The 11,540-nt window shown below is 34.9% G+C and overlaps 2 protein-coding genes across 2 annotated transcripts; one reads left to right on the top strand and one right to left on the bottom strand.

The window, feature by feature from the left end:
* Positions 1 to 301: 301 nt before the first annotated feature.
* Positions 302 to 3,699, bottom strand: LOC133291725 (protein GET1-like). Its single transcript, XM_061490032.1, has 7 exons — positions 3,586 to 3,699; positions 3,250 to 3,329; positions 2,445 to 2,515; positions 1,482 to 1,540; positions 1,308 to 1,389; positions 1,014 to 1,063; positions 302 to 469 (listed from the first exon to the last, which is right to left on the bottom strand). The coding sequence occupies exons 1-7, from the start codon at positions 3,697 to 3,699 to the stop codon at positions 398 to 400; spliced, it is 528 nt and encodes a 175-aa protein (XP_061346016.1). The 3' UTR covers positions 302 to 397.
* Positions 3,700 to 10,046: 6,347 nt separating this feature from the next.
* On the top strand, positions 10,047 to 11,229 carry LOC133291788 (high mobility group B protein 2). Its single transcript, XM_061490119.1, has 7 exons — positions 10,047 to 10,087; positions 10,220 to 10,321; positions 10,461 to 10,518; positions 10,619 to 10,663; positions 10,755 to 10,835; positions 10,948 to 11,025; positions 11,128 to 11,229. Exons 1-7 carry the CDS (start codon positions 10,047 to 10,049, stop codon positions 11,146 to 11,148), a joined length of 426 nt encoding a protein of 141 aa, XP_061346103.1. The 3' UTR covers positions 11,149 to 11,229.
* Positions 11,230 to 11,540: the final 311 nt, after the last annotated feature.

The following is an 11,540-nucleotide window of genomic DNA, read 5'->3' as shown; positions in this document are numbered from 1 at the left end:
GGTTAAGTGATAAAGAAACTTTAAGTCAGGGTGATAAATGATAAAAAAGATCTAAAAAAGGGCGTAAATGATTCAAAAATTTTGTGAGAGGATAAATGATAATTAACAAAATTCATAGGTGGTTTTTTGAAGTTTTCCCTTAAATTTAATGATAAAATTCCTTACCAAATAATAAATTTCTTTTAGTTAAATGCTTATCACACAACAAGCACATGATGGAAAGTGGATCTCAGAAAATTGGAATACTTACCAGACCGAGGAGAGAAATATATAAGAACAATTTTCTTACAAAAGTAACATATATATATTAAGCATTAACATCTTGTTCATTCCACTTAAAACTAAGATTCCAAGCAACTAGCAATTTTCGTTATTGCACGATGAAAATCATGATTATTTATCTGCTATAAGCTCGACGGACAAATCTGCAAACCCTGGCTGATACTATTAACCAAGATATTACTCCAATCTGTAATGATGGAAAGACAGTTAGAAACAATTCTCAATTCAAATTCAAAAAATTAGAATGCTGCAGACAATTGTAAGAATTTACAAATTTAATCGTGAAGATTAAAACAAGAAATTGAGAGGCGAAGGAGCAAAATGTTAGTGAAGAATGATTAAAATCCTATGTCTGTAAAAACAGGTTAAAACTGTTTTACAATGGGCTAAAAATTAAGCAGCTCCTAGGATATTCAGATGACATTTGAATTTTGTTAAATGGTTTACCATTAATATAAGGGATTTTTTATTTTTTTTTAACGATGAGAATATTGATCTTGAGAGAAAAAATCCATCAACTGTGATTAAGTATATGTAGGATAATTAATTCCTTTAGAAACTAAATTCAAATTCAGATTCGAGTAATTAAAGACAATAAACACATTTCTCCAATAATTAAACTAATCTATTTAGATTAAATATAAGGGTTAATCATGGCACTTGCATGACTCGCCCAAAAAGAAAAATTATGGCAATAACATATCTAAGTAAAGAAACAAGCATTTACTTACCATAACATCGTTGCTTTGAACTCCTCCAGACTTCCAAGATAAAAATCTCCCTGCAAAGAGTGTAAAATATTTAGAACTCAAAGCAAAAGCTTATTGTTTTCCTCTTTCTCTTGTAACAAGAAGCAATGAGACATGGTATTTGTCTCATCGGGCTTCATTTGGAAATAGTAAAAATATTCCAAGAAAATAAGAAAAGTTGATTTTTGTATGGCCTGCTAATAAATCCATATGAGTGAGTTGATTTATGGCGTAACCAAGTAAAATTAAAGTATTATATAATCATAGTTGCATTACCAAATGGTTGCACAAGTTGCTGAGATATGCCAGCCACAGGAACACGCCAGAACCAGATAATCATCAATCCATATGTTAAATACTACAAAGCAACACAGGAAAAGTAACTCATAATATAAGCCTCCACAAAGAAAATCTGTAAACTTTAAAGAATAATGTTATATCTGTAGATACCTTTGAGGCAAGCAGCACTTTCGTATACAAAGCAGTATCTTTGTGATTTAAATTTTGATCTGCAGATTAGTTTAGACAATAATTCTTACGAACTCGTGGGTAAAGAAAAATCAATTGTTAATTAATTAATAAACCAGTAGAATAAAAATAAGGATGTGAAAAATGAAGATAAATATAATATTTATGGAGGGAGAAAAAGTGCAGTGAAGAAATGTTGCTTGCACAAACAGTGGACAACTAATTAGGCGAGCGCATCAAATGCAGCAAGTAATTCTTGCTTAAACAGTGTCTACTGTAACCACTTTATTCAATATTTAACATGCATACTAAATAAGGATTTTAACCTCATTAAAATATACTCCTCTCCAACAATATATTTAATTACACTTATAGCTCAAACACCTTCAAATTGAATTGAATTTTCTTCTGTACTGTTTTGGTTTCAAGGGGATAAGTTTCTTTTACTCCTTAATATTTTTTAAAAGGAGTTTAGTTTTTTCCTTTTATAGGAGAAAACTACTCTCATGCAGCTGACACAAGACAATAGGTGAGAGAAAAATTTAAGGTGAGAGAAAAAAAAAATCTAAAATGGAACCCATTTATGATTGTATTTGTAGGAAGGGGTCATTTTCTCCAATAGCAGGAGAAAATGATTCCCCTTTTTAAAATTAAATCTTTCATAAATACAGAGAATATATTTAGTTATTTACCAGCTAAATTCAGATGACCTTGTTTAGTAAATTTGTTCAAATCACTAGTGTCAGCATATGATCATCTTTTTTTCATATGATCATCTTTGGTTACTATATGGTGCTTGCAAAGTTCAAAAACACACACACACACATCATGTTTGTCTTGAAAGCAAATTTGAAATGGTGGCTTTGCAATATGTCAGTTCTACACAACATTGCATACAATACAATATGTAAAAGTAAAACAGCTTCCAACTGGAAATAAACTCACACTTTGCAAGTTCCCTCTCCTTGGCAGCTGCTAGTCTTCTGAGTTTTGCTGCTTGTGCAAAGGTTGATGGCCTGAGAGGATAAAGAAGTGACCCATATGCTCTCTTTCTCTCAGACACACACAAATATAATACATATGTACATAAATTTGCAATCACATCTTACAGTCATCTATTTTTCAGTGATTTCTACCCATGTTAATTTCTTTATTTTATTTCCCCAAGTTGATATTAATGTTCTATACCGGTAAGGGAATTAATTTGCATCTTTATTCTACATGTCTGAACAATGCTAAATATTTCTTATTAGTGTATTTTGCTTTTAATAGAAGTTCAGTTCAATGTCTTAGTGAATAATTAACGTTCCTTACTAATACTTCTCTGTTGCACATGTACTTCAATATTTTCACTCCCAATTCTCTTTTATTTAGACATGTGATTAATTTTACTGCCAAAAATCTGTAACACATGTAATAGTGGGTTTTTTGACAAAATTGTAGATTTACCCCTTAACTTCCAATGACCAAACATAATCACTTTTTATCATTTTGAAATATAGAAAACTCAAGATCCAAAAGATGATTAACTGTTATAGATAGTTATGTCTTGCCCCTCATTCCTTCTCCTCCTCATAAATTGTATTGCATTGAAAGGCCAAAAAAACAAAAGTATATCACATAGCAATATGCTCGAGCAAAGAAAACTCATCGAATGATAACATTTGCTCAAAACAAAGTGGAGGAGGGCTTTTGAAATAATCAACAAAAAAAATAAAAAAAGCATAACCCATGCATATGAATTGCTTACTGCGACAATAAGCTTGCCTGCTTCGAAAGGTATTTTATTTCTCCACGCAACTGAATATCTTTTTCATTATCGGATCCGCTCTGTAGAAAAATCATATGACTAAAAGAAATTAATATTATCACAATATCTCAAGCTGTTGCGTTCCTACGTATACATGCTACAATATTTTATTTCCTTGATTAATGGAGAGATCCTAGGCCTAGCTAGGTGAGGTTGAAAAATTCTTAATTATTAAAAGAATGAAAAATGATTTGCAATCCTTTGATTAGTTTATGGTGAAAAAAATTTCAGATTCATAAGCATGATTACAATTAATGACTAACATTAGAACGATACCTTCTTCAAGTGATCGAGCCAAAGGTATGCACACTGAAAAGCAGCAACGATCAGAAATATGAGAAGAGCTGCTAACGACTTTTGATGTTCATGGGTTGCTTCTTCGTCTCCCATAATTCACTCTCCTCCGTCATTCGATTTTAAGGAAGATCAATGCAGAATGGCTTTCGATACGTTTGTTTTATGTTAGTTATTGTTTTTCTTCTTTTTTATCTTAATGGGAAAAAATAAATGAAAAACATTGAATTCGGGCTAGGAAAGTTCCCTTTAGTTGGATCAACTAGCCTTCTAAGCCCAACAATCATACCAGCTGTTTTAGGCTGGAATTCGGATCATGCCCGCAAAGCATTTTGGGTCGTAGTCCAAATCAGGCCTAACAAACTGCATCAAACAACTACAAAACCGCAACAATTAACCCGTACTACAAACATTGAAAGAACCTTGGTAGAAGTTTTATTTTCAGATTCCAAGCAAAATGAGGGTGATAATTTCATTTATTTATATTTGGCGAAAGATTTTTTAAAATTTTTCTAGGAATGAAATTTTTTAGAGATTTTATTTTGTGTGTAAAATATAAACCAAAATACTAACAAACTCGGTGCCCTCACCTCACCGGTTTAAGCTAGTTATAGGATCAATTAAAATATATACATTTTGCAAGAAACGAAGATTTGAACTTGAGTTCTCATGTTTGAGGATTAAAAAACTTTTATTTATTCAACATAAATTAATATTTATTATATATTATTTAATAAATTTAATTTATAAGAAGGAAATGTTCACAAAATAAGGGGGAAAATTACCATAAAAGCAGCAAGAGCCAAGATGGAAAATAATGGATAAAATTTTCTTTATTATGATTTTAGTCCATCCACCCTCCTTTCAACTTCAAATTTCTGCGATAGTAGTGTTAATTATTCTTTTATGTTGGGTTAAGGCAGTGTCAACATGCAGAAAAAGAACAAGAACCACATATCTAGAAGACAAACTTATAAAAATCTTGGGAGACAACTCTATCAACTGTGTTGCCTATAAACAAAGTCTTACGTTTGTGATTACTATCACCAAACATTTATTTTATGGGAAAAATAAATATCATCTTGTAGTAAAAATTCTTAGGTCATATCATATCATAGAGACAATCAATCTTGGGGTCCACTATTTTTAAAACAAAAGAAAATTAAAAAAGTTGATGGGCCCACTTTTATGTGTCTGTAGGAAAATTCTTCGTATCATGTGAAAGGAGAAAAACATTATACTTATTTTATATTTTATAATTAAGTGATCCAGACTCACTTAATTATTTGGTGGTCTCTCTCACATGAGAGAATTTTGTCCTTTTTTTTTCATTTTGTCCCCTGTTTTGAGAGAAGGGGCACCCAAAAATTCATGGGCCACAAGCACTACAATTCCTCTTCCTGAAATCTGTATAAATCCCCTATATTGGTTCATGTTTTATCTCATCCACAGTAATTATAGTGCTTAATTCTTAGGTCAAATGGTGAACGTAAGAAAAAGTAATTGGAAAAAAAGAGTTCTCATGTTAGTAAGAGTTCATTTTACGTGCAATAATTTTTCTTTTGTTCTCTTTTTTTATGTGTAGATCCCACCATGAATTTGAATGTGTGGAAAAGTCCCCTCCTTTCCAATAATATGAGAATTGCATTGCCCAAAGTAATTATGCATGAAAATGAACTCATTGTCACAAACTTTTCGGAACCTTAAATTTGCCAGCCAACTTCTTCTTATTAAGAGCTCCCAATATGCCTTGTTCTTTGCGATTTTCTCCATGATCCTCTAGATCAATGTCATCTATATAGGATGAAAAGAGAACAAATCAAATTGGTCCTTCGATTTTTTGTATATATAGAGATGGGATATTGTAATTATATTAATTTTTGCATAATGGTCTTAGAATAGTTGCTTCTTAACATGTGAACGAATAATGGTAAGAAAAGGGTGAGCATTCTTAATTTTATTGAGATGAATCTCACCCTTTATGAAATTTGTTGATTTCAAGTACCAAAGTTTAAGAAAAGGATAAGAGAATATATGAAAATCATGTTTATCGACAGTTTATGTTTAGAATGTGTGGTCAAGTTCAAGTAATTGAGGATGTTTTGTTGGTGGTTCGGATTTTTATTTTCATGTTCTATGTATGATTTTCTGTAAACCTATTATGTATTGATACTCATGTGAAATGGACTGTTTTGTAATGCCCGAGTATATTGTACTTCAAGCTCATAGTTATGTTGAGCTATGTAGCATTTGGAGTGCTAATGTGTGTGTTATGAATTGTCTTGGATAATTCTGGCCTATGTGTTGATGTGTTATGACTTGACAGCGTCATATAACACCGCATGTACATAATTAGATTCTATTTGGGTTGGATAGCCTTTAATAATAGCTTCAACTATATTTGTGACCAAGTAAGAAGCATGATATGAATAGTATCAAAAAAAGAAGAAGAAGAAGCATGATATGAATCTATATGGAAATTATGTCAAGGTGCAAATTGGAAGTAATTAAAGACATTCTTGTATGTACGCAGAATTGATAATATTGTCGAAATTAATTTTCTTTCAACAAGTCAAGTCATAGACTTCATCGTAAACTAACCTAGTTAAATTAGTATTCATCGATCTAATTACATATCCATTCAATAAGATGCTCGGACTAACCACAAGTTTAATTTTCTACTAATGAGCCGAGTCACCGGATGACCATTAAATATATTGCACGATACGTGGGCAGAGTTAAATGACCATTAATTATAAGCTTTAATCTATTTCAAAAAAAAATTATAAGCTTTTATCGGATGTCCCCGAAGGGACAAAAAAAATTATAAGCTTTAATGGTTTGGGATTCTACAAAGATGCCATTAAATTATAATGAACACATCACGCGAGTTGGGGGCTTCAATAAGGATTTTACAAATATTGCAATATATAAATATATTATATATTTATATATTATAAAAATATATATTATCTTTATATAATATATTATATCCATATGTCTGATATAATATTGTTACGGAATATTTTCATATCCTAACCACCTACCCAATGATCCCTTAAAGGATAATTCTTCAATTATCCTAACAATATAAAACAGTAAGGCAGCTAAGGATAGAGTCTCTATCCCAATAGAAAGAACGTTAAATCCTACTACAACTGGGAGATCTACACAACCTCATGAGGTAACCCTTATAAATAAGAGGTTAAAGACCCCAGGTATATACTCTGAACTCATCTAACACTTCTGCCCACACTGTGCACACACCCACGTCTCGGCTATAAGCCTATTGCTTGTGCACAGTGATGGAGATATTGGCTATAAACCAAACAAGATACCTATCCATAGGATATCTCTGAGCGCATACCCTTGAGGTATCATTATACGGTTCAATAGAACCGAACATTGGCGCCGTCTGTGGGAAACGGAAAATTTCGACTCCCATCCATGGTGGACACGCGCAGACTATTATGGAATATTTCCATATCCTAACCACCTACCCAAGGATCCCTTAAAGGATAATTCTCCAATTATCTTAATAATATAAAACAGTAAGGCAGCTAAGGATAAAGTCCCTATCCCAACAGAAAGGACGTTAAATCCTACTACAACTGGGAGATCTACACAAGCCCATGAGGTAACCCTTATAATTAAGAGGTTAAAGACCCCAGGTATATACTCTGAACTCATTTACTACTTCTGCCCACATTGTGCACACACCCACGTCTCGGCTATAAGCCTATTGCTTGTGCGCAGTGATGGGGATATTGGCTATAAGCCAACCAAGATACCTATCCATAGGATATCTCTGAGCGCATACCTTTGAGGTATCATTATACGGTTCAATAGAACCGAACATTGGCGCCGTCTGTGGGAATCGGCAAATTTCGACTCCCATCCATGGTGGACACCCGCAATATAGCACGAAGCCACAGATTAAAAGGTTACCTCGCGCGCCCTGAAATTGCTGAAACCACATATATAAGAGGAGACAAACCCTACCGTAAAAGGGCTTTTGATCCTACGAGAGACTCTAAAATGGAGATCTAGATCCAAGTAGATGACGATTTGACAGAGATTCTCGTCGTCACAATTCAAATATATTAGCTCGGCCCCAGCCTTAAGCTTCAACTCAACCTAGTTAAGGGCTTCAAATTTATTAGCTCGGCCTCGGCCTTGAGCTTAGCCCAACGAAGGGCTTCAAGATTAAAAGTTTGGCATCAGCCTTGAGCTTCAACTCAGCCCAACTAAGGGCTTCAAGTTTAATAGCTCGGCCTCGGCCTTGAGCTCCAACTAAGCCCAATGAAGGGCTTCAAGATTAAAAGCTCGGCATCAGCCTTGAGCTTCAACTCAGCCCAGTGAAGGGCTTCAAATATATTAGCTCGGCCTTAACCTTGAGCTTCAACTTAGCCCAGTTAAGGGCTTCAAATTTATTAGCTCGGCCTCGGCCTTGAGCTCAGCCCAACAAAGGGCTTCAAGATTAAAAGCTCGGCATCAGTCTTGAGCTTCAACTCAGCCCAACTAAGGGCTTCAAGTTTAAGAGCTCGGACACAGCCTTGAGCTCAACCCAACGAAGGGCACATCATTGAGCTCAACCCAACGAAGGGCTTCAAGTTTAAGAGCTCGGCCATAGCCTTGAGCTCAGCCCAACGAAGGGCTTCGAGTTTAAGAGCTCAGCCTCAGCCTTGAGCTCCAACTCAGCCCAGTGAAGGGCCTCGAGATTAAAAGCTCGGCATCAGCCTTGAGCTTCAATTCAGCCCAACTAAGGGCTTCAAATGTAAGAGCTCGACCATAGCCTTGAGCTCAGCCCAACTAAGGGCTTCAAGGTTAATAGCTCGGCCTAGGCTTTGAGCTCCAACTAAGCCCAATGAAGGGCTTCAGAAAGGCAAATATACTGCCTTCAAAAGTGTAGACAAGGCAAAAGCCAAGTCAATTTAAAGAAAGCTATGGTATAAGAAGCCTAGCTCAAAGTAAAAAAAAAAGACCCAATGGGTGCAGTTCAGTTGGTAACTTGGCGCTGAGTTAGTGGGGTTGGATATGTGTTCGATTCCCGCTGAATGCATTCTTGGGGAGGGGGCTGAACCTTTAGCCATCACTGTTCCCCCGCACTCCGGATTAGTCCCATAGCCGGCTCAAAGAGTCGAAGCTCGTGGGGATACCGGAGGGAGCCAACTCGTCTCAAAGAGATAATTAGGGTTGGGTAACTCCAAAAAAGTAAAAAAAAAAGGCAAACACCGCCTCACCACTCAGAGACTTCAAGAAAAAAAAAGCCAATATAAAAAGCTAAACCCATAAGAGGTAGTCACACCAGACCCAAGGCAGGATCATAGTACCTCGGTAGGGTCGATCTATCAATCAAACTTAGGCACCCCAGCAGTCCGAGCTTCCGAACTGTCGGGCTGGGGGCAACTGTTATGGAATATTTCCATATCCTAACCACCTACCCAAGGATCCCTTAAAGAATAATTCTCCAATTATCCTAACAATATAAAACAGTAAGGCAGCTAAGGATAGAGTCCCTATCCCAACAGAAAGGACGTTAAATCCTACTACAACTGGGAGATCTACACAAGCCCCTGAGGTAACCCTTCTAAATAAGAGGTTAAAGACCCTAGGTATATACTCTGAACTCATTTACTACTTCTGCCCACACTGTGCACACACCCACGTCTCGGCTATAAGCCTATTGCTTGTGCGCAGTGATGGGGATATTGGCTATAAGCCAACCAAGATACGGATATCTCTGAGCGCATACCCTTGAAGTATCATTATACGGTTTAACAGAACCGAACAAATATAAATATATTATATCCACGTATCTTTCTTCTCTAAATAGAATATTTGATTGCATGAAGTATAATATTTTTATATTCATATTAGTTTCTATTAATAATTAACATTTCTATAGTATATATTCTTTGCCTCATAATTTAATAACATAATAGAATTTGACTATATAATATTAGAATATTTTAAAGAATATTAATATTTAATTTAATTTATTTTACATTAATAAAATATAATTATATTTAATTACATATTTATATTTTATTTCTATTATAAATATATGTTCTATTATTCTAATAATGCTTTATAAATTATGATTTTATTTTTCTTTCCAAAAATAATAATAAGGGATTCACCCCTTCTCACAAGTCACAATCACAGCACACAAAAAAGGAAACACAATCAAGAAACGAGAGTGAATGGCGCGAGATCACACGGATTGATGATGTGTCAATAGATTTTCGATATCCCGCCAAAACCCAAAAATATGCAATTTTCATATTTTTGGGTTTCCCCTTCTTATCCCTCTCTAGCGTTCGCAAACATAAAAACTCAACCTCGCTCTCTCTTCATTTTTAATCTCTCCCTTTTTCCCAAACTAAGGTAACGCTGAAACCCTAACGCCTCTCACTCACAACTTTTTCTCTGCGATCACCATGCCGAAGGCTACCACTAACTCCAAACCCGCCGATAACCGGTGAGTTTCCTCCGCATTTCTCGTTTTCTCAGAATCTGTTTCGTTTTTTTTTTTTTTAGAATTAGATCTAATTATTGCGATCAAGCGTTTGATTCGTTGTGGTTGTTGTTCGATTTGTTTTGATTTTGTTAGGTTGAAGCGCAAGGGAGCTGGAACCGGGAGGAAGCAGTCGAAGAAAGCTGCGAAGGATCCAAACAAGCCGAAGAGGCCTCCAAGCGCTTTCTTCGTTTTCATGTATGGTTTTGTGCTGAAAATTGTTCGAGTCTTTTTCTTTTGCGATTGTATTTATCGTTCTTCGAAACGAGTCTGTTGTGATTAAAATTGTTCGATTACGGTTTCTGATTACTAATGCGTGTTTTCGTGGTGGTTGCAGGTCTGATTTCAGAGAGCAGTTCAAGAAAGAGAATCCAGAGAACAAATCTGTCGCTGTCGTGAGTGACCTATTTTTTTATTATTTATTTTTTGTCGAATCTCTGAAATTTCAAAGCTGTTTTGAATTCTAATTCGCGGTTTACTGTGAAACTCAATTAGGTCGGTAAAGCTGGAGGTGGTAAATGGAAATCGCTGTCTGATGCGGTGAGTGATTTGCGCTTTATTTCTCTGAAAAATTGCTCAATGTTAACGAACGCTTTTATGATAATTGTTGTGTGTTTTAAATGCGTTTCAGGAAAAGGCTCCTTACGTTGCTAAGGCAGGCAAGAAGAAAGCGGAGTATGAAAAGACTCTTCGGGCCTACAATACTGCATTGGTGATTACTTCCTTTTTATCTCTCGACCCACTTTTTTACTTGTGCGTTTTTATTTTTGCTTCCGTTTTCTTTTATTATAATTGATTGTGCTTCGTTTTGATGTATTTATTAGGCTGAGGGCAAAAACCGTTCAGAGGAAGAAGGGTCTGATAAGTCAAAGTCCGAAATCCATGATGAGGACGAAGAGGATGTAATATTCTTTTCATTGCTTGTGTTCTGTGCTTTGTTAGGTGCCTGCTAAATTGATTTTAATATTGATTTTTAATATGCTTGATTTGGTTTTATTTGATAGGATGAAGAGGATGACGAGTAAAGTTGCTGGTACAAAGGAAGAAGCTTTAGGAGTAACTGGAATATATAATCATTATGCATAGGTTAAACCGCTTAGAATTTGGTAGACTGTTTGCCAATCCATGGATGCTTTTGTTTCTTCATTCTTAGGTTTAGATTAGTTGCATAATCCTTATTTTACATTTAGCTATATGATCCTGTACTTAAAAGTCAACCGCTATCATTAAAAAAGACTCAGTTTGCTTTCATGGATTTGCATTTTCCTATTGAATATTGGTGTCATATTCGCGTACCTTTTTGGTTTGATGAAATGCTATAGCTGTTTTTTTTTTTTTGTAATTTTATTTTGAATCTCCTTTTTAAAGTCGTTTTTGTGGATGAAGCATGCCTTTATTATTTCGTTCAGATTAAAGA

Source organism: Gastrolobium bilobum, unplaced genomic scaffold (assembly GCF_033153095.1).
Source record: "Gastrolobium bilobum isolate Gb01-03AN ecotype WA unplaced genomic scaffold, APGP_CSIRO_Gbil_v1 utg1885, whole genome shotgun sequence".
Classification (NCBI taxonomy): domain Eukaryota; kingdom Viridiplantae; phylum Streptophyta; class Magnoliopsida; order Fabales; family Fabaceae; genus Gastrolobium; species Gastrolobium bilobum.
Note: the sequence above shows the minus strand (reverse complement) of the source record. Positions and strands in the feature narration are given on the sequence as shown.

Excerpts from the sequence above, each read along its gene's own strand:
- LOC133291725 (XM_061490032.1), bottom strand. The coding sequence starts at position 3,699 with ATGGGAGACGAAGAAGCAACCCATGAACATCAAAAGTCGTTAGCAGCT. Across the intron at positions 2,516-3,249 it reads CAGGCAAGCTTATTGTCGCA|GCCATCAACCTTTGCACAAG; the intron begins GTAAGCAATTCA and ends TTATCCTCTCAG. Across the intron at positions 1,541-2,444 it reads GGAGAGGGAACTTGCAAAGT|ATCAAAATTTAAATCACAAA; the intron begins GTGAGTTTATTT and ends ACTAATCTGCAG.
- LOC133291788 (XM_061490119.1), top strand. The coding sequence starts at position 10,047 with ATGCCGAAGGCTACCACTAACTCCAAACCCGCCGATAACCG. Across the intron at positions 10,519-10,618 it reads AGAACAAATCTGTCGCTGTC|GTCGGTAAAGCTGGAGGTGG; the intron begins GTGAGTGACCTA and ends AAACTCAATTAG. Across the intron at positions 10,836-10,947 it reads GGGCCTACAATACTGCATTG|GCTGAGGGCAAAAACCGTTC; the intron begins GTGATTACTTCC and ends TGTATTTATTAG.